General features: G+C 32.6%; 1 protein-coding gene across 8 annotated transcripts in view; it reads left to right on the top strand.

Moving 5' to 3' along the window:
- The window catches only part of LOC122710888 (kinesin-like protein KIF13B), a 128,126-nt gene that overhangs the window by 18,107 nt on the left and 87,531 nt on the right, over positions 1-22,488 (top strand). For all 8 annotated transcript variants that reach the window (XM_043929105.1, XM_043929103.1, XM_043929101.1 and 5 more), the window contains one exon: positions 3,706-3,793. In XM_043929105.1, coding sequence (XP_043785040.1) covers positions 3,738-3,793 — 56 coding nt within the window. In that variant the 5' untranslated portion in view covers positions 3,706-3,737. The remainder of the gene's footprint in view (positions 1-3,705; positions 3,794-22,488) is intronic.

Genomic DNA, 22,488 nt, shown 5'->3' with positions numbered 1-22,488 from the left:
ATACCGATCGTCGTCTTAGAACTTCTCTAATTGCCTTTGTCACGGAGGAGGAACGTGCCGATCCCGCGTGACGATCCACTCGAAAGAACCGACGATCGACTATTCTAATCGGCGCTCAACCTCTTATCCGCGCCGTTAAAATGCATGAGGATCAGGCAATTGGATTAAAGAACGATCGATAAATATATATATATATATATATATATATATAATTCTCGCGTTTTTTTATATTTTATTTTTCGTCACAACATCTTTTCCTCGTAACAGCAACAAAGCCTTGATACGAAATTCATAATCAACGACGTGTTCGAAATATTATAATTATGCGTATTATATTATTCTGCACGATAATTTTAAAGAAGCGTTTTTCAAAGATTTCGATTCGCGATGAAGGGAAGAATGTTTGAGCGGAGGCGTGGAATCGAGTCATGAATGAACACGTAACACGTTGTGGCGCATCGATCGATATGCATGTAAGTTGGATATATATGTATATATACGCGTTTGAATAAAGACTAAGGCGGAGGAGAAGAACGCTAAGGTCGATCGCTTAGTATGGATTTACCGCCTTACACGCGGTATTACGTATGCGCGGGGAGTTGAATGTTACGAGCGTTATGACTCGTGGCTGTCATAAGACGTTGTCCCATGCATGGCTTCCCCTTCGTATCGTTCCTCTCCTGCCTTTCACATCTCTCCTTCCATTTGTTCCTTCGTTCTTTCTCGAGTGTATCGAATATCATTTTAGGATCCGTATTTTTATTTTTTATCTATTTGGTTTTTGATTATTGATATTGTTCTTTGAATTCGAACAGTATATAGAATTTTCTGTGATATCTAGGTAGTAGGGTTATACACGGGTTTTATCAATCATCTTCGTTTTTTCTAATAAAAAATATTGGGATTTGGATTATACATTCGATACATCGTGATAAGTTTTCTTTTTATTAATAGAGATTTTTGTAGTTATTTATTACGTCGATATCAATTTCATTTTTTTTTTCTTCTAATCATTTTTTGATATTTATAATGATGAATTATATATCGCATGATATAATTTATAGATAAGTTATCGGAAGTGATAATGGATTAGAGAACTTTGGTTTTTCGGGGGGGGGGGGGAAAGAGGAGGAACTTTCACAGCGAAAGTGAAATTATAATACCTTCGTAGAAAGAAGATTGATCGTGGATTATCGTCTTCAGAAAATGCATATAAAAGTGGTTCAAACACACCATCTCGAGAATATCTTGAGATAAACTTGTTTCTATAAAATTGAATAACTGCGTTCGTTTAACAAAATTTCTTATGTAACTTTTACATAAGATTTTCAAATATTACATTAACTATTAACGATATTATACGTAAAACCTCGATGCAATTTCGTTTTTAAAACGTTGCTCATAAGTTTAACACTTTTTACAAATAAATAACGTTACTTAAAATTTCCATATTCTTCACTTTCAAAACCCCAAAGTTTTATCTATCAAAGAGAATTTGAGAAGAAAATTTTCCACAAATTTCCACATTCTCAAACTCCAATTATCAAAATCATAAAATCCTATCGAACACATATTATCAAACAATCGGTATTTTCAAATTTGAACTAATTTTATCCAGCCTCCCAACAACTCTCTAACCATGAACTTCGACAAACTTCATCAAATCACGATTCTTCCAAACTTCTTCCAATCACCCTTTTCCATTCAATTTAAATTATTTGCATAAACCTGGAAAGAAAGGGAGGCATAAAAAACGATCGTTTAGAAAATGGATGGGTTCCATCGATTTTTTTTTTCATTGGAGAAGAGAAAAACATTTTATCGCAAATTTCGATGAAACGAGAGAGGGAGGGAGGAAGAGAGAGGGTTGGAAACTTTGACATTTCGAGATCGATCAGAACGGTTCTGTTTGAATAACTCAAGCGCGAATGTTTACTCGCGAACCGTTGTCGCGTGATACGATTACGTGGATGTAACAAGCATTACGTGCTCGAAGGAATACATTACAAGGTATATACGGCTTCCTTTGTTTTCTTATTCTCCTCTTTGTTGAATACGTATTTTTACTCTGGTCAGTCAGTTCGAGACGAGGAGGATTGCAATTTTTGTTAGAGAGATTTGGAATATGAAAAGAGAGAACATGAATGAATTTTTTATATTAGCGTGAAATGGAACAAGAGATCGCGATTGTTATCGCCTTATACTGATACTTGACGATACATTGATTATATCGTTAAAATATCGTTATGATAAATGTAAGAAGCGAAGAAGAAGAAGGTTAGTTGATGAGATAAAATCGGTTAAAGTTTTATCTCTTTTTTCCCTTAATATTTTTGATTATTGGTCAATAATTCTTCATTGACCAGTGTTTCTTTTAACGATCAATTCATTTAATGATCTATTTAATCCTTTCGTTGATTGTGTGATAAATTATATTGTCATTGTTATTACAGTGACTTGAACTGTTCGTTTAAAATTAATCGAAATAAATTATTCTTCCAGATTATTACGGAAGATATACAACGAAATGACATCGTTAAGTTTCATACAGTCAATCACAACTTGCACTTTGAATAATGTTAAGCCTCCGCTTGACTTGTTCGAGGCTTATAATTATATAAATCCTCTCGAGTATACTGTGTACGTATATATGCGCGTGAAATAACGTCAGAAGCGCAACATTTGACATATTAATATTTGTCGTGTTAAAGAGAATGGAATGATAATGTAAATCAAAATTAAAAAGAAACGTGTAATGGTATGATGATGATGGTAAAAAGAATCGATCGAAAAATTATTAATATCAAATAGAATTACATATTACGAATCTTTTAGTATTATATCAACGTAAATATCAAATTTTCTTCTATAAATTCATAAACATCCGCAATTTGATTGCTCACCGCGACCAAAATTATATCTTGTTAATTGAATTCATAGCGCGAACCATAATATTATTTCTTTGATGGGATATTCTGGGGGAGGGGGGCAGGATAGTTAAATATTATCGTGATATAATCAGAGGAAATGTTTTAGATCTGATTCACAGATTCAGAGAAAATAATATCTATTGTTCGAACGAGAAGTTGTCGATGAAAAGAGGAAGTCGATAATGAGTTTCCATTTTATTCGATTATAGCGGATAATTTTCGAATCATTTCGAGCAACGAAACGAAAATTTAATTAGAAGTTAATCCAAATTTCGTGTTTTTCAAGCATATTTATGCTTTTTAATCTGTATTATTTGTGTGTAATAATATTCATCGTATCGATACGATATGTAATATAATATAAATAAATTACTGTTTATCCAAATATTTTCATTGGAATTGCGATACGTAGATATCAAAATTTACATGCATGGTGTTTAATTTTAATAGAAATTGCGTTGTGGTATTTAGAATAGTTTTTAAAATTAATTTTAATATCTACTACTAGGAAAGAAATAAAATTCGAATTTAATTTCGATTAAATTACAATGATGTTGCACGTGATACACGATCACAATTGTAACACACAATAATTTAAATTTGTTAAAATTTTTCGAAACTTGTCAAAATTTAAATAGTTTAAATTGTTTAAACCAAAGAAAGTTACTTTTAACGAACAAAGTTTCCCAAATCTCTTTTTCGCGCGCTTATTTAAAATTTAAATCCCCCTATTTTTTTGCGCATTTCGATTAACTATGCCATTTTTCTTTTTCAGAGCTGGAACTCGGTACACAATGCGTGGTCGAAATGTCCGGACAGCAAACCATCCTTCAGCATCCCACCACGATGGACAAGATCGAACGGTGAGTGAACTTTTGAATTTTTTTTTTTTTTTCTCGAAAAGCCCTCGACGAGCTTTATTTTCTTTTTTCCCCCATCCCTCCCTTTTTTAATCTCCCCAAGTTAAAGTTTCGCCATCCATTGGATCCTCGTCGTTCGGTTAAGTTTCAAGGCTCGAGACGATAAGATAGTAAATGTCTCATGAAAGTCGAATGAGATACATTCCCAAGTTTTTATCTTTTAGCGAGGTGGAGAGGGATCCATCTTTTTATCTGTTTAAATTTTCACTTTCTGTTACAGTTTTTCATTAATTGGAGGATTTAATATATTATTTATACTATTCTAATCTGATCTAAGATTTTGGGATTGATTTTTTAAACGTGTTTACAGCATGGTACAATTATTCTGTAAAAGTGTAATAAAGTGGATGGAAAGAGGTTATATATTTTGTTCGGAGAAGATGATTATTGAGTTATTTTAAGGAACACAGAAAACAAACACATTTGTTTGACAGACGAAGGATAGATATAATTTTCGCAACAAAAGTTATTCAATTTGTAACAACGATGGGTAAGAATCCACAGGTTTAAAATTTATCAGAGAGTGATAATCCATTGCATCAATCAATTATCGTATCGTGCAGTGTACAATCTATTTTTAGATTGAAAATTGTTAATGTAAACTTTATAGAGACTCTAAACTAGAAACTCTTTTTTTTTTTTTTGTTTAAAGATTGATAAGTTGTTTTATCTGTGTACATTATAGATTGAAATTGTTTGTTATTCGAGGTAAAAAATATATATTTTTAACGTTTATGTGCAAGAGAAATCTCGAGTGAATGCACTGAAATTGAACAATTTTTCTTCGATATTTGCAATTTAAAAAAAAGATACGATTGTCATAAGAAAAGATAGAAGATAATTAAAAAGATTATAAATATTATAAACGTGGCTACAATTTTTATGACAATATTCAGAAATCGGTCGTATATACTTTGAAATTATTAAAAAAATCCATAATAAAATAAACAAAATTATTCATTCGAATGATTAAAGAAGCTTTTATCCTTCTTACGAAAAAATCATAAATACGTATTTCCTGCAATTTTATACAAGATACTCGATTTAAATTAGAAAAATAAAAATCCTTCATGGTGCTATTAGAATGCATTAGACGATATTATCTATCATCGATAAAAAGGAAATGCAGCATACGCGCGTATCGCCGCCATTTGTCAGATAATTAAATCATGCAGTCTTATCAATGTAAATAGATAATATCGAACATCCACGGTACGCAAACATCGAGCAGGAAATCCATAAAAGAATTCCAAAACGAATTGCGTTTATCGGGGGAATTGGATTGAAGAGCCTGGTTTTTCATTTAACCCCTTAATAATAGTACACGTACGAAAAATGGCGATGTCGAGAAATTAATAATTAATTAATCAAACGAAAGAAAGATACGTGTATTACATAAGAGCGAGGTAAAAACGTTGAAAACGCTATAATTAGCGACGAGACAAAAAAATTGAGGCGGGGATAGCCAATTCTCAATTCTCTTAAATCTTTTTCCTTTTAGAAGGAAGGAGACTCTTTGCAAGAGTTTTTTTTTTGATTACACGCCCCGAGGCGTGTCGTTTACGCGTGAAAAGATTCCTTTCCCTTTGAGAAGAGGCCGATCTATCGGAGAAAAAGGAACAATGAGCTCACGAGCTAAACACAAGAGCGTGCATCCTTTTGAGACGGCGCTATTTTTTTTTTTTTTTTTTTTTTTTCTTTTTTTTAAATACCCTTGTTTGCCCGCCTTCCTTCTCCGTCTTTTCTTCCGTTTCCCTCCAAGCAATATTCGACTGCATCGCACGGTTCTTATTCATTTATCGATATAGCTCTCGCCTCATACGTGCGGTTTATTGGTTTTTTCCCCTCCCCTCTTTTCTTTTTTTAATTTCCTCTTTTTATCTATACGTAGCATCGGCGTAGAATTTCTTCCATCTTCTTTCTTCTTGGTGCAATTCGAGGAGGATTTGCCAATCGAGAGTTGTGCGCGATCTTTGATCGGATTGTGTTATTGGAAACTGGAGGAATCTGGGTTGGTGAGGGAGGGACATATTCGATGATTGGTTTAAGTGGTTTTGTTTTTTTTCTTGGTTATAAACGTAGAGTAGATTTGTAGAATTTAATTATCGCATTACTTTTTTTTCTCTTCTTTAAATCTCTTTAAATTGATTTTATTTTTAATACTCGGAGATTTTTTTCTAAATTTATGTGTAAGATAAGATTCGTTCAGAGGATTTTTATTAAACTTTCAAATAAGATATTGAATCTTTGATTAAGATTTCTTTTATAATTTTTGCTAGTGGTCCACTTCTCTCAATTACTTTTTTTTTGTAATTGGCATTAATAATTTTGATAGAGAAATTACAATAATTTCGATCGTAGATTTCTATGATAGATTTAATTCAATATGCATCGTTCAAGTTTTTCAACATTTTTATTCGGTCTATCACTTTATCAAAACTCATTCAACATTTTCGAATAATAGTATTCGATGCGAATAAATACTCGTACACTAATGAGAACTTGAGCGCGATTCTCGAATTATCTAATTGAAATCCAAATTTCATATCAATTCAGATTCTCGAATGTCTCGTTAATAACCATTCGTGCCTTCGAGGGTTGAAAAATTTGTTTCACACAAATCGTTCGTGAATGATATTTCACTCGATCCCGATCGATCGAGAATTAAAATTTCTTCCTCGAATTTAACTTTTATATTTCATCAAATGTTTCGACGTATTCGACGTAAATATTTAAAAAAAAAAATCTAATCAAGAAGGAAATTTTCTTTTCAGAATTGGAGAGGATCGATAAACAACAGTCGTTGAGAAAGGGTTGTAGATCACGCGGGTAAAATCTAAGAGGGAGAGGGAAGTTGCTTTCGCTTTGTCTCGATTCTCTCTCGAACTCGACGCTTATTGCATAATTGAAGGATCCTGGTAAAAGGCCATTCATGGTAGATGCAACGGTAGTATCGGTTCATGGCCGTCGAAATTATTCAACGAACCGCCACTAGATAATAATTCGGGGATGAGATTGAACGTGGGGATGTGAAAACTTACTAGATGGACCGTGGAATTGAATTTTGAAAGAGGGTTGATGAAAAATTGAGGGAATTTTGGGAAAAAATTTTTTGGAGGATTTCGAGGATGGAAGAGATAAATTTTGAAAATGTTTAAAAGAATGTTGGGGTGATTTTATAGAGGAATAATGAATATCGTAGAAAAATAGGATTTGGAAGATTATAAAGCGAAGAATAAGGGTTAAAATAATTCGATATGAAAAGAAGTCAATCTTATGATGACTTTTTGACGAATTGTAAGATTTTAAGAAATTAAAATAATTTTCACATTACGACGAAGGAAAATATCGAGGAGGGTTTAAAGTTGATTTTACGTAATGAAATAATTTTTCGTGACTTTCATCGTAAAAGAGATTGTCGAAGGGGAAAGGTTAGAAATAGTTTCATGTGATAAAGAGAAAGGTTAAGGGGTTAGGGTAGTTTCATTCGAGGAATAATTTTATAATGATACAGGAAAATTAAAGGGGCGAAAAGAAAATGGATGGAAAAAAAAAAATGTAAAACATCGTAAAAATGTAAAAAGCGTCGAAGTAAAGTAGATTTTATAGAAGTAATAAAATGACGAAGAATTAATGCAGTTATATCTATATCGAGAGGAAGGAACATGTAGGCGTTTGATATTACTTTAATTTAAAATTTATTTATAATATAAAGATATAAAGCATATCACGATTGCATTATGTTAGAATGGTACAAAGTTACTTAATGTATTCAATATGGATAGAATTTTTTTTAACTTAACGTTTCAACTTTTGTTCAAATCCATTCTTTTTAAATTATTCTTTATAATATTTTCCCCTTTACATTCATACATTCTTTGTACGTCCTTTTAAAGGTATATCTTTGATCCAATTCAATGGACTACCTTATAAAAGAATATACACAATTACCAATATATTACATTTCCTTTCAACAGTGATTCGCGAAAGAATCGTAACGTGGATGCAATCGATGAGTTCAATGGCAATCATTAAAGTGAACTGTCTCTATTCAATTATAAATCTCCCTAAGAAAAGATAGCAAGGACACTATCAAGACGAACGAGATATCAATTGAAATCATATAAAAAGCTGGATGGAAAATTTGTAATCTCAATCAAAACTATATCTCTGCAACTCTCCTATATATAAAAATATACTCGGCCTAACTCGATTTCTTCGCTATTCGAAATTCATACAATATTCAAATCGAAGTGAAGGAAGATAAACGGCGTTACCACGATATTCGTATAAACGTTAACATCGATACGCCACGAGAAGGTTTGCCCAAGAGTTTGTCTGTATCCATGTAAATCCTTTGATACAGTTCCATTAAGATTCATGGCCCCGACGTCAGATCCGATTTTGAAGAATCGGCGAAGTGGGACGAATCGAGACGATGTTTGCAAAAGTTTAAGTAGTAAACTTTTCGATGCGGAACATGTCCGTGAAATGGTGGATAACATGAGGTGGGATCACGAGGGAATAAAGATTCGACGTTTGTGTATCGTAAATTTTATACCGTATAAAAGGGTGGCTAGGAAGAGGAGGTTAGGAGTGGATAAAAATATATATCTGCAGGATAAGATTATTTTCAATTTCACGTACAACTTTGTAATTTTCTCGTAATATCTTTTTCTTCTAATTGCATTGCTCGATATCGCAACAACCGCTATCCCGGCTCGTTATTATTAGCGAGAGTGGTAATTACAATTTATTTGTAGCTTGTATAATGCTGTTATTTTATAATTTGTTAAAGGTAAATTTATTTCGTAGCCACGAACAATATTACAAGTTACAATTTATTTGTGTATAGGTTGTACAGGTATAATGCAATTTTATATATTTCAATAATTCGTTCATGATTCCTCTGGAAAATTTTCTAATACAAAAAACTTTCGTCTCGTTCTTTTCCCTATCAAAAATTACAAAATTGTCAAATTACAAAATGTCAAAATTACAAAATTCCATTGAATAGACACAGAAGGAACACGGAAGGGGCGAAGCTCATCGCGCTCGATTATCCGCGGTTAATTATCTTACACGGGTAATTATTAAAAGAATGAGTGGGCGTATACGCGTGCAGGTATTCACGTGGTGACTTTAGATATGATTAGCCGTCGAGCGGAAAAACAGCTAGCATTAATTATCATAGTCCACGTAAGCATTAGCTTCATTAGCATCAGACCTTGCTTGCCACCGGTTAGTCAAGTTCAATACTGTTCCAGCGTTTCCACTTCGATAAAGAAGAAGTTTATAGGTGTGTTCACATAAATCTTTCGTTTCTGCGATATCTGTAGGCGTAGAGGTTAGTGCACGTGAAGTTTCGAGAGAGAGAGAGAGGGGGAGAAATAATTCTCTCTAAGGGTAACTCGCGAAAGTTATCGTTTATTCGTTCTCGCTCTGGGCACATATATATATATATATATTTCTGCTATATCGTTTTTTAAAACGCGATTAAAAAGAAGCTGATAACGAGGCCGCCAAAACGTTGTACAGACATTCATAAATTATGAAACGTTCGACCTATCTCCGTCGACGTTTCGGATCTGGCACGTGTCGAGGATAATCGAGCAGAGGATAAAATTTTCTGAAGTGGGTCAGCGTGTCAAAGCTCCGCGAGGATGCTTTCGATATCGGGCTTTCTGTGTATGTTCATTCATTGTTTTTAGCCATAAAAAAAAATATATATATGTACTTGAAATTATCTTCCTACGAATTGTATATATTTTTAATCTCTAGAATTCTACGCTTTAAATACTTAAAATTTTTTAACAGTTGGTGTGCAAATTTGAGGGTTTGGATATTAGAAGATGAATCTTTGGTTTCTCGAATTTAATTAGAATTGTTAAATGAAGATTGCAGGGTAAATAATCGAGAAGTTACTCGAGGATCTGATGTAATAATAATAAATTAAAATTCTATGGAATAATGTGGACAAAAAAGGTAAGGGATCCAAAACTTAGGGAGTAATTTTACAACGTGAAATAATAATGGTTTAGAATATTTTGTGGATGTATGTGGAGAAATTAGGTCGGATATCGAAAACTGTCCGTCAAGATGCAATTTACCGTTTTGTTAGCGATCGAGCAGATTGGTGGGAAGCTGGAGGACGATCAGATTGAAATGTTTCTCTCGTAATCGATTGGTCTCTAAAACTCGAAGCATGAATCCATCTGTGTCACGGACAATTTCCTTGTTTTCCTTGTCATAAAACAGTCGCTCAGAAATTTTTCTCTTCCTCGTATCCCATTTTCACGAGGCCTCGCGGCGACGTACAGGGTCGTAATCGTGCATAAATCTATATATATATATATATGTACTTGTGTGTTTGTAGTGAAATATAGTTGTATTGAAATCAAAAACATTTCGCATATATTCCGTTTTCGGATAACGGTTTTAAATAAAGTAATATTAAAGCGGAGTTTTTATAGGAGTAAAAATGAAATTTTTTTTTTTTTGCTCGACCGTTTTATCATTCGTGGATTTTTGCTTTTGAAATTTTTTTTTCAGAAACGATATTTACTTTTTCTTTTTTCTTTTTTTTTTCTTTTATCACAGATGCGATATCGTTAATTATTATTTTATTTATTTATTTAAATATATGATTTAAATACTTCGTTAAATGAGCTGGTAATCGATGCCACGAAGAATCTCAATTTAAAAGGAAAAAATAAAAAGTTTGATTACGATATAGTATCCTGTAATTAACCGTATAAATAATGTATAAATAATGTAGTTAATTGAAGATGCTTGAATTTCAAATTAACTTCAAGCAGTGAGTGAATTTCTATTTAACTTATTTTCCCAAACGAATCGATAATTTTTGTTTGTTTGCGGAATTTTGATTAAAATTTTTGTTGAAAAAAAATAAACGAAATATATATACATATACAATCTCTGAAAAAGTTTCAAAACGGGAATTTAAAATAAAATCGAATGCTTTTCTATCAATTCAAATCTATAAATGGAATTGCAAAAAATGGGAAATTCGATAAAATAATTTGCCATTTTAATTACAAAACTATCGAATAATTCGCTCTATTTCGTTCTATTTATTTAAAAGAATTACTTCAATTTATCATTGTTCGATACACAAAAATTATAAAAAATTTTCAATTCTTCCCTCGAGATTCGATTTATTTTTTACTGTATCTCTTATTAAATTAAATTAATAATAATATAATAATTTACACAATATGTTAAACGAATCACTCTTTCAATCAGCTCTTGTTTCTCATCCTATTTACCGTTCTTATCAATTAAAGGCTTAATAGCCCGTGATTTTCCCACCAATTTCCATCCACGTGATCTTCTTCCCTTTCTCCAAGGAAAAACGATCACCTTTAAGGCTTTGAGACTTTGTTTTCACCTTCAGAACACATCAGTGTTTCGCAAGAGTTACGCGACGAAAGATGAATTGAAGTTTCGATAGAGATTTCCCTTTTCACGGGGACAGTTTCTTTTTCCTCGAACGTTTCCCTACATCAATAATTCTTTGCGAATGTTTCTGTTGCGCAACGGATCTTAACCAACTTAACGCGCGATAAAAATCTTCCTCTCAAATTCGTGCGTTCTGACTCATTTCCGTGCACGTGCGTTTCGATTGTTTCTCATTTCGTTTGTAGAACATTCCCAAACTTGGGATATTTGCGGAATTGTGGGTATCTTGTAATTAATTTGGATCGATGTTGAGTGTGTGCATAGTTGCATTAAAAATCGTAGGACTATTTGTGTTCCATTCAATAATAAAATTCCGATTATATTGTGCATTTTGAATCGCAGTATTTTTTTTAGAATAATTTTTTTTTTTTACGTATTATCGGTGTATAATTCGTATAAATTTTAATCTTTTGTGTTTTTATATTTTATATAATTTTGGAGCAAATTGTTCTATAGTCTTTCGAATAGTCATTTTTTGTGGCGTCATCAAATTTAATTATTATTAAATTTGATTAAATTAGATTTATGATGTGAAATGTTTTAATTAAATAATAATTTCGCTTATTTTATTTTTGCAGTTTTTGTTCGTAAAATAGGAAAATATTATAAATAAAATGTATATTTCGATTTAGATTTTTAGTATGACAAGTAGTATGTACAAATATATATTTATTAAATGTATTTTCAAGTTACATATGGATTTTGAAAATATTTTTTACAACTTTTGCTAGCACTATTTCAGTATTAATATATAAAATTGCTTTTGTTTGCTCTCACATATGTATTTTTCCTAAATATCCAAATAAAAGTTTCGTTCAACTGATTTTATATTCTGATATTAAACGAGAAATATAAAATCACGGAACGAAAAAACGATTAAAAAAGTTCATCAGTTACAAAATTTATGGCAAGAAATTTTTAAAATTTTAAATATTCAAACAAAATAAACATCAACAAAAAATTCACAAAATTTCCAATCGTCTGATCCTGTTCCATCAATTATAATACCAAAAAAAAAAAAAAAATCTCGATATAATAAATTTCAAAAAACAAAGAGAGAAAATACAGAGCCTACCATCGGCCTACTCATAATCCATACCGTGCATCTAGCAACGCTGACTAACTGGTCAAACCTCTCCTCTCCGTATGCACTATCTATGCATGCAAGCCGTAGCAATAAATAATCGGTCTTTGTTGAAAACACCGGCCCGTCCTCGTGAATTTTTCCACGGTGGAACAGCACCTCACAAAGCCCCTTTTCGGATCCTATCTCGTTCGATGCACGAGCCTCGTTCTGACTCATTCTGACGCTCGATGCAAACTCTTCTTCTTTTTTTTTTTTTTTTTCCACGATGCAACTGCCAACCAACACGTGCAATCATGTTTCACATAGACACGTGTATAAACACGTTTACAACCGGTTGGCGAATTACGAGCTGGAAACGCATCTCCCTCCCCCTCTGTGGTGCTTGAAAATATCCGCGATGCTCGTCGAGTGGATCTCCCTCGGCGCCATCCTGGCCAAAACGAGCACCCTCGTTTCCGAATATCAGACGTTTTACAGAAACTCTTCTCATCCAGCGAGAAAGTTTCATCCACGAGAAACGATGATACGACGAGAGGTTATATTTTTCAGATTTTCGTGGGGGTGGGGGTGCTTGGAGATAGATGAGATGATAGGCTATTGGATAGAGTTTCGAAGAAATCTTGAGATCTATGTTTTCAAACGTTTGTCTTGCATTGTGAAAATGTTGTAATTTTTGAGATCGATTCAAGTTTTAAGATTAGATATTCAAAATGCATATATTACAAAATCAATTTCAATTGTTCAATTATAACAAAACAATGTGATCCTTAGTGGTAGAATTTGTATCGATCTTGATATTGCCAATGTCACTTTAAATCCTCGAAACGGATTTATTCATCGGATTAATCCAATGGAGGCATTAAAGATTCAAATATCGAGGAACGAATCCGCCGAGACACGAATCTCTGTATTATTACCAATTTTTCTCCCTCCTTATTTGCATCGAAAGTACGAAAATCCCTCACCGAAGGAAGACGATTTGTCGTTCATCGAGATGTACAAGCGCCAGACGGAAATAATGAACTCGTGCGTAATAACGTAACGGCAGCTTCCTGCCAATAACATGGACTTTTATTGCGCGGTCCAACGAGCCAATGGCGGTCGTAAATCGTGCTGGTATTCGTGACAATAAAATCCAGGATGACGCGTGTTTCGAGTTGAAAACCGATCCACGTAATAAACGTATGGAAACAGGATTCGTTTGCCAAAGCATTTTCACTCTCTTGCTTCTTCTTCCCTTCCTTAACCGTGTGTCATCAGTTTCCACGAGTTGGCGGTGGCGACAAGTATGAGGTCGTGTAAATAGAATCTCCTTCAGAGACGTTTATGTCGTGCATTAAAGAGGCGCGTGGTTGACGATGACCGATGACGATTTCCAGAGAATCGTGATTCAAGGCAATTTATGGTTGTTGAATGGTGGACAGTGGTTTGTATTTTGTAGTTTTAAGTTGGAGGGACTGTTTTTGATAATCGATTATCGATAATCTTGATTCGATTATGATGGAAGAATGTGTATAGAACGTGGATTAGCGATGATTTAAGGTTGAAGGAATTGAAGGATGTTTGATGATCTTGATCATTGATCATTGATGTGATTTAAGGGTTTGACGAAGTTTTATTGTGTAAGATGAATCGACGAATGTTGGACGTAGTTTGGTGACGATTTGATATAGTTTGAAGAATATCAATGATTTCCATGTGATTATAATAAATGATGGAAGAAGATGAATGGATGTTTTTTAATTATCGTGCTTATGATAAATGTCAGAAGTGTACGTGAATGAACGATGATGATTTGGGAAATGTTGTTCAAAGTTTGACTTGAGTGAAGTTTAATAATTGATAGATCATCGTAAATGATTGAGAGCGAATATTAGAACAGAAATGATGTTAATGATTGATGATTTGAGGAAATCTGTTTAGCGATTAATTTAGTGTATAACAATGGTTAATATTCGATGAAGAACAAATGTGACAAGATTTGATTAAATTTGAGAGAAGTTTGATGATTAATGGACGACACGATTATCGTTGATCAATATTAAGAGAAAAGAGATATAGAAATTATTGAACAAATAATTTGATTGGTTCAAATATCACTGATTATTGATGATTGACGAAAGTTTTATTGTAACTAATATTTCATAAATGTAATTGAAAAATTAATTAACTCGACTAAAACTTTTCTGGATCATTTCCAATCAAATGATAGGAATTTAAGATTAAAAAAAAAAGAAAAAGGAAAGTTTCTCTTGACGTACAAGTTGGAAAATTATATCCTTCCTTTCTAAGAATGTTTAACATAATATTCTTTAGTAGTAAAAGCCGATACATAGCGAGACGAAGTCATAACGCGAATTAAAATTACCCTCGACGAAAGGCATGGAAGAGTTTCTAAGCTGGAGGCTCTTCTCAAAACTTTTCTCAACATTCTAGGAAAAAATAAAAAAATAAAAAAAAAAAAAATAAAAAAAAGAGAGAGAAAAACACTTTCAAACAGGATTTCACGGTTTCGTTGCCCAAGGGTATTCATCGTAACAGCGATAGCGTTTGACGTTCTACTGAGATGAAATTTTGCATTACGTGTATTAAGTGTGTGCAGAAGACGAGAAGCTTTAATAGAATAGATAATATCTGTAAGGAGGATATTGGTGGTGGAAATTTCCTTTCGCATCCATCGTTGCAGCGAGATTACGAGGGTGGTATCGCGTTTTAACATTATCGGATATCTAATAGAGAATCGATAAGGAAAGATGATACTTGGATGTAATTGGACAATTCTGATCTGTTTATGACTTTTCTGAATCGTAAGCGTGCAATAAAACGTCGATTTTTATCTATGAAAATATTATTTTGATAAAACTCATGAAAACGCATTGCTTATTTTAAATATAAATCGATCGATATATTAATGATAATGTTTTTTTATTTATATCCATCTAATATTGTAATATTATATTATAGAATTCGAAAAATTGAAAAGTAGTTATTCCATGATACATTTTCTTTACGATATAATAGGTAACTTAATTTTAGGATTTATATTTTTTCCTGTGCAACAAAACGTATAACTAAAAAAGAAATTTTTTTTTAATTCTTACAATAATAATCCATATCAATAATTAATTTCTTACGAATAGATAATATTAAAATGTAAAAATTTTCAGATGTAAGAAATACGAATCCAAAGTATCTTTCCAAACTACGTGATCATAAAAATCACTTATCCCTCATCCCGATTGTAATCGATGCAAGGCTATTTATCTTCTTTAATATTTATCGATGCCAAGTGACGGGAGCGTAATAGGTTGCTGATGTTCGAAGGATGTCATCCTGAATATGGAGAAGCTGCGATCGGCCTTGAAGGGAATATAATCGCTGGAATATAAGGGGAGGAAGGAATCGAAGGAGTCAGGTATCGTGTGCATTTATATTTATAAACGGTGACGTGTACCCCTCTCTGATTCGTTGCTGATTCCTGACAGTGAACATTAACGCGTCACCACGTTGTACAATTAACGAAGTATTTCGTGACAGGACTGTTTGAGTTGACAATTGTTTTTTCGACGAAGGGACGAGGTGAAGGGAATCCTTGACGATGCTATGGATGCAATTAGAAGGATGTTATCCTCTCTGAATATTAGATTTGAGATTTTAAGGAAGAAAGGAAAATTTGTTGAATTTTTTTTTTTTTCATTGTTAGGACGTTCCAACATTTGGAATATTCAAAATATTTTTCAAAAGATTCGAAATTAGAATGTTTTAAATGTGAACTTTTTTTGGGGGAATTTTGAATACTATTGGTAATTTTACAAAATTTCGAAATTTTGAATATTCCAGTGAAGAATTTTAGAATTGTCTCTTCTTATTTCAAGTTTTATATAAAAAAAACAATTTACTTCATATGATCCCTCTCTTGTTTCCAGTAAATGTATTCATTTTTTTTCTCCAAACAATGAGCAAACGTTTCCCCAAACACAATTTTTATCTAATGAAATTGTTCCACAAAACGGGTTCCACAAAAAGTAACAATTTCTTTTTCTTGACTCGTAAGGAGAAGGAGGAAAGGACCAATTGCGCTTTAGCATTCCGGCTGGCAAAGGGAATTTGCACGGAAATTGAATTGCATAATGAAGACGGACAGATATTCGCGACAATAGCGACGAATAGCGAGCGATTCAATTTCCAAGTTGCTACGTATAGAGAACTTGGTGGAGCGCTTCAAAAGCGACAACTTTCTCTGGTCATAAAGCCGTGAAAGTCTAAACTCGTCCCTGATAATCCATAGTTGTTCAGTTTCTCTTCTGGAATAGTCAAAAATAAGTAATTTCAATTGTGTTCGATCTAATTTTACTTAATATTACAACGTTATTATAGAAATGCATATTTACTTTTTTTTTTACAGTTGTCTCTGGTATAGTAATAGGATTTTAATATCGACTATTAAAAAAAAACATTTGTAAAATTTCAATTATTAGTAATTTTTCTAAAATTCGTAATTTTGTAAATAGGAGTGGGGAAAAGGAAATGATTGAACGTATAAACAAGTTTCATAATTTTGGTAATAATTTTTTTCCTACTTTATTCAAGATTTTTCCATTTTTCCGTATAAAAGTATTTAACAATACTTTAAAATTTCAGGAGTACACACTTAATACTGTAACTTATTTCATATGATTCAAATGAACAGAGCCGATCTCGTTGCACAGGGGTGAGCGTTAAACCAACCCCTCGACGAGGAACGAAAACTCAATTGCGAAAGAAATATAAGTAAGTAGTTGAATTGTTGCCAGAGGCATTAAAGAAATGTTATTCTAGGATTATCCGTTGTTTCAAGTCCCCGTACTTATTTCACTCAGGATAACAACTTCTGAACAAACATATCTCTTCTTCTGGAACATCGTACTTGTCAACTTTACACACTTCATCGTTTATATCTCTTTTTCGCATGCCCTTAATCCTCTGCACTCGATCGTGAACCGTTGGTCGTGTCTCGTACGTGATTTCTTTCCTTTTTTTTTTTTGTAGTTGAGTGTCCAAAATAGGAATTTAAAAAAGAAATTTAAGATCGTGAACCGTTGGTCGTGTCTCGTACGTGATTTCTTTCCTTTTTTTTTTTGTACTTGAGTATTCAAAATAGGAATTTAAAAAAGAAATTTAAGAACGTCATGAAAAATTTTTTAGATTCGTGAAAGATTCGAAGAAATTTCATAAGGGTTTGAAATTCTTAGAGAATATCTTCTTTCTCGTTCCTAAAAATTTTGTCGAAAACTAAAATTTTAATGAAGTTTCAGCTTTCACCTATGACGTATGGATTTCAATATTATGATTCATAGAAATTTTTTGAGTTTCGAAAGATTCTTAAATTTTAGAAATTGTAATTCCTAATCATAGCTACACTCGATTCCTAGTTTTCTTTAATTTCAGATATTTCTTTCTAATATATGGGATATATGGGATATCCCATATTTCTTTCGAATATATGGGATATAATATATTAGAATTAACGTAGAATCGCATTAACAATTTCTTAATTATATAACAATCCATAGACCTTCAAATAGTTCAAATAGCACGAAAATAACGAAGGTTAAAAAATGCAGGAACGTCAAAATGACTGCATTCGAGCTTCTAGTGTTAATTATTCACTAACTCACTTATATCTTCCTTCTCTCTCTCTCTTTCATTCACCAACCTCGTTACTTTCTCTCTCGCTCCATTCTTTTCTCTCAGCATCTCTCTCTCTCTCTCTCTCTCTCTCTCTCGCATACACATTTCTTACCTCTTTTAATTCCCTGGCAAAAAGGGTACGGACGAGGTTTGCGGTCGGAAAGCAGGCCACTAGGCAAGGTAGAAGGGCGAGGGAGGGAAGGTAGGGGGTGGAAAGGACATCTAATGCGGTCTTTTCTCGGGTCGAGGACGAAAATGGCAAGTAGTGAAGGACGATTCCACCTTCTTTCTCTTAATTTTCCTCTTTTCCAACTCTTTCTCTCTCTCTTTCCATCCCCTTTCCATTTCCAATCTCCCTTTCTCTCGTCTTTACGCTTTCTTTCCGTTTCCTTTTTATTTTTTCCAGACTTCATCGCTCGATTTTTTTTTACTCATTTTCCTTCTTCGTTTTAGTCTCTTTCTTTAGTCTCGTGTTTCGCCTAATTCCGTGTAATGGCAGCGAACATTCTGTTACCTTCATGGACTGTTTCTGACTCATGGGCTGCAGCTTACGTTCAGCTCGATTCCTTAGTAAGATGGAGCTTGTTACTTTCGAGTTTGCTTTGAAAGCTTGTGTACATTGTGTGCATTTGGTTGGATTCGTTTCATGGGAAATGCAGGAAATATGGTTAAATTGTGGAGGGTTGTGAGTTGGCCGAGAGTTAAAGTAATTTTCAAACTGTTGATTGAAAAATTTTATAAATTCGTTATTATTTATTCAATAGGGGCTGTTTTAATTTATGAAAGTTAGAAAGAAGAAACTTAAACAAGTTTCAAAATAAACATTTTAATTATAGAAATAACTTTGCAATTACTCTGTAAATTAGAAAAATTTACTTTATCTTAAGACAAAAAAAGAGCAAAAGGATGTCGTTCTTTGTCTTTCGTATGATAAATTTTATTCAAAATTCAAGTTATAAATTTATTTCTTAAAATAACAATCTTTTATTACAAACAGCTTAGTGGTAGATTAAAATCTGCATTAATTAGTGCAGTCTACGATTCCAAATCAAATAATAATAATATTGAATTTTTATTTGAAATATTCAAATAAAAGTTTAATAATTTCGAGGAACATGTTATTAATAAAACAGTTTCAAAAATGTTTGACAATATGCTCACCCTGCATAAAGGATAAACTTATTATGTGTGTGTACATGCTTTGTTGGATCGTGTTTCTGGACGTTTGCTCTGGCTTCTCCTCTTGTTGTTGCCTCTGAAAGGGATATGTTGGCTCGATCATTATTCGTGGATGCTGTTTACGTCAGTTTCTTCAATTTCTGTTGCGCTTAGTTTCGTGGCACGATTTAGTTCATAGTTTCATAGTTGATGAATACATTTGCATGAACTTCCTCTATTCCAGTTTTGCAACAGAAAATTACGATTAAGTTTTGAACTCAGGATCAGGGATCTTCTTCCGCGAAGAAAGTAAATTGAAGTGTCGATGTTTTGCTCGAGTTTGTTGCAAGGCAAAGAAATACTTTTGAGAATTTTGAGATGGTGTTTAGAATTTGGAAATGTTTAATTATCTTAAAATTAAAATTATTATTTTGGAATTTTTACTTGGATAAATTTTTTTATAATTTGTAAATTCAATTATATATTCTATACTCGATTCATATCTTTATAATTTTTCCAAATTTTAATCAGGAATATGTAGAGTGTTCTTAATAGAATTTATTAATTAATAAAAGTCACAAGTATATTTTTATAATATTTGAAATAGTTGTTTTGATATTCCATATATGTTTTACAAATTCTATAGAGAAGTTATATTTGCTACTCCAACTCCTCCAAGAGATATTTCTTGCTGCAAAGAAAGAGGATTTAAATATCCTTTTATGTCGTCGTATCAAGTTTATTGCACGTGAAGATACTTCTGCTTTTAAAAGTAGATTTGAGATAGGTTTCAAAAATGCTACAGTGAGCTAGAAAATATTGAAATCGGATTTCATTGCTTTTCGAAAGTTTGGAAATAGCTCGAAATATCTTCCAACTTTGATATTCCAACTATCGGTACTAATTTTAAAAACCAATTTCTATGCGACTTTTCGGCAACTTTTTTGAAGTATTGCGATTTATTGTTAAAATTAAGAGATAAATAATAAAAAATTTTATCGTTCTCTAGGTTTTTATATCAAGAATCTTCTCCTATCTGCTTCTTATATTTTCATTATAAAAATAGAAATCGAAGAAATAAAATGGAGGAAATAAATTAGAAAAGAATAAAATTGTTGACAAAAACACAGCAATCACACAAAACAAGAGAAAATAATTCATCCTCTTCGTACGCTGATTAAAATACTCCCCCATATCCAACTCTTAATTAATCACCCATGTTCATTCTTCCAAAAAGAAGAAAACTCTTTAAGAAACTCTTGGCATGTAACCTCCATCGCGAATTCTTTGCAATTAGAGGCATCCCCAATCGCAAGGTTTCTTGAATAGAAGCAATTACTATCTTCTTCCCTTTTTTTCATTCCTCTTTTTTGCTCCCCATCCAGTGTAATTCTTGATTCGAACAACCGATGGATGACAAATTTGCTTTGAGTCGAGGGTTGCATCGTCGAAATATCGCGTGTTTGCATAAATCTTAAAGACGTACGTGGCACAGGAAGGGGATAGATCATGCGAGTCGAAGTGTTAAAAACGTGAATCGATTAGATGATCGAATAGATGATCGAATACTTTTCAAGCGGATTTTTTCGGTGCCTCGATCGTCTTTCGAATGCAAATAATATGAATATCGAGGAACGGGATAACCATAAACCATCTTTTAGATAGAAAGGGATTTTTAACCGAAATTTTGTCGAAATGCTCGTTTCTTATGGGATTTTTGATCCCATCATCGTTTCTTTGTTGCTTGGGATTGTTATTGGATTTTTATATATAGTATAGGAAGTTATGGAACGTGGAGGGATGGTGAATTGATTTTGAATTAAAAAAAAAAGTATTTTGAAGTATTTTTTAATTTTAAGGAATTTGAAATTTCGAAACTGTTGATTTTTTGAAAAGTTGAATTAAAACCTCTTAATTTTAAATATTTTATAGATCGTTGTAAAAAAAAAAATATATTCTTATGTAGCTGTTCATAGATTGAATATGCAATGCTAAATTTAATTATCCAATCTAATTCTAGCGATGTCGAGTTTCCTCCCTCTTCCTGTTCCGATTTAATGAAGCAGAAACACTTTGTGCTGTGGCATCGTGTGTAATGGATCACAAGGGAGATTGTCAAACATGCAATCTAGCAGCATTTACAATATTGACCGATTTGAATCTATCTGAATGCATTACAATTGTGCCACCATATGAATTAAATGATTAATTCAAACTCGAACAAAATTAATTAATTGATTCGATTGGATCAAAATTTGAATAAATCCATCTCAGTGTTCCTTCCCCCTCTCTCTTTCTATTTAAAATTAGATTAGAATGTCTTTGAAACATTTCTTTTTCTTTTTACTTTCTCCTTTCTCTGAAATTTCATCAACTAGATTTTGCGTGTATCTATCTCTTCCGATAGAATTTTATTACGTTTCATAATCGAATCTCTTCCTTTATCTGTCAGATTCAAAAGAATCCTCTCTCTTATATTTCTTTCTGAAATAGAAAGTGTATTCCATTTCAACGATCAAATTACTGTTAACGAAAGAACGAAGTATATATTATAAGAAAGAAAGTTTAATAAAAGTATCATAAAAATAGTAATAAAAGTGTAATAAAAAAAAAAAAAAAATTGTGAAATTTTCGAATTAAACTTTCTTTCTAAACGACTTTTTGAAATTTCAACAATTTTCTGCTCCTTTCAAATTCCACAATTTTTATGAGAATTTAGAATTTCCCAAAAGTTTAAATACTTTTGACATCGAGAAATAAAATATTTCGATAATTAAAAATTTCGATAAATGAAACAAATTTAAAAAGAACACGCGAGAATCATCTTCAACGAGAGAAGACAGATCAAAGCAATCCTCGATCCATCGCTTTATCATTAGATATCATTGACAAGAAACGTGGCTCTCGTTTCTTGTAACGATGAGAAGGAAATCTTGTATCCAGGGGGTTGGAGAAGTTTATTCAGCCGACCAGTCGATTCGTTTCACGGGACCGTGATTCCGGGGGATGAGAGATTCCCATGGGTCAATAAAAGCCAGTCACGAACCCTTTCGACGGAAATAACGTTTCACAGTGCACCACCGCGTGTATTTCCTTTACGAGCATTATTTTAGCAAGATTTCACAAGGCTATCTCGGGGCTTGTTTCTACCCCCCTCTCCCCTCTCCGACAAAAATTTTCACGCGTCGATATTTCTACACGTCCGCGTAGAGGTTCTTGGATCAATTTATTTCTTCTTCCC

This window comes from Apis laboriosa, unplaced genomic scaffold (genome assembly GCF_014066325.1).
Source record: "Apis laboriosa isolate Shangri-la unplaced genomic scaffold, ASM1406632v1 scaffold15_cov152, whole genome shotgun sequence".
Taxonomy (NCBI): domain Eukaryota; kingdom Metazoa; phylum Arthropoda; class Insecta; order Hymenoptera; family Apidae; genus Apis; species Apis laboriosa.
This window is presented reverse-complemented; position numbering and strand designations above follow the sequence as displayed.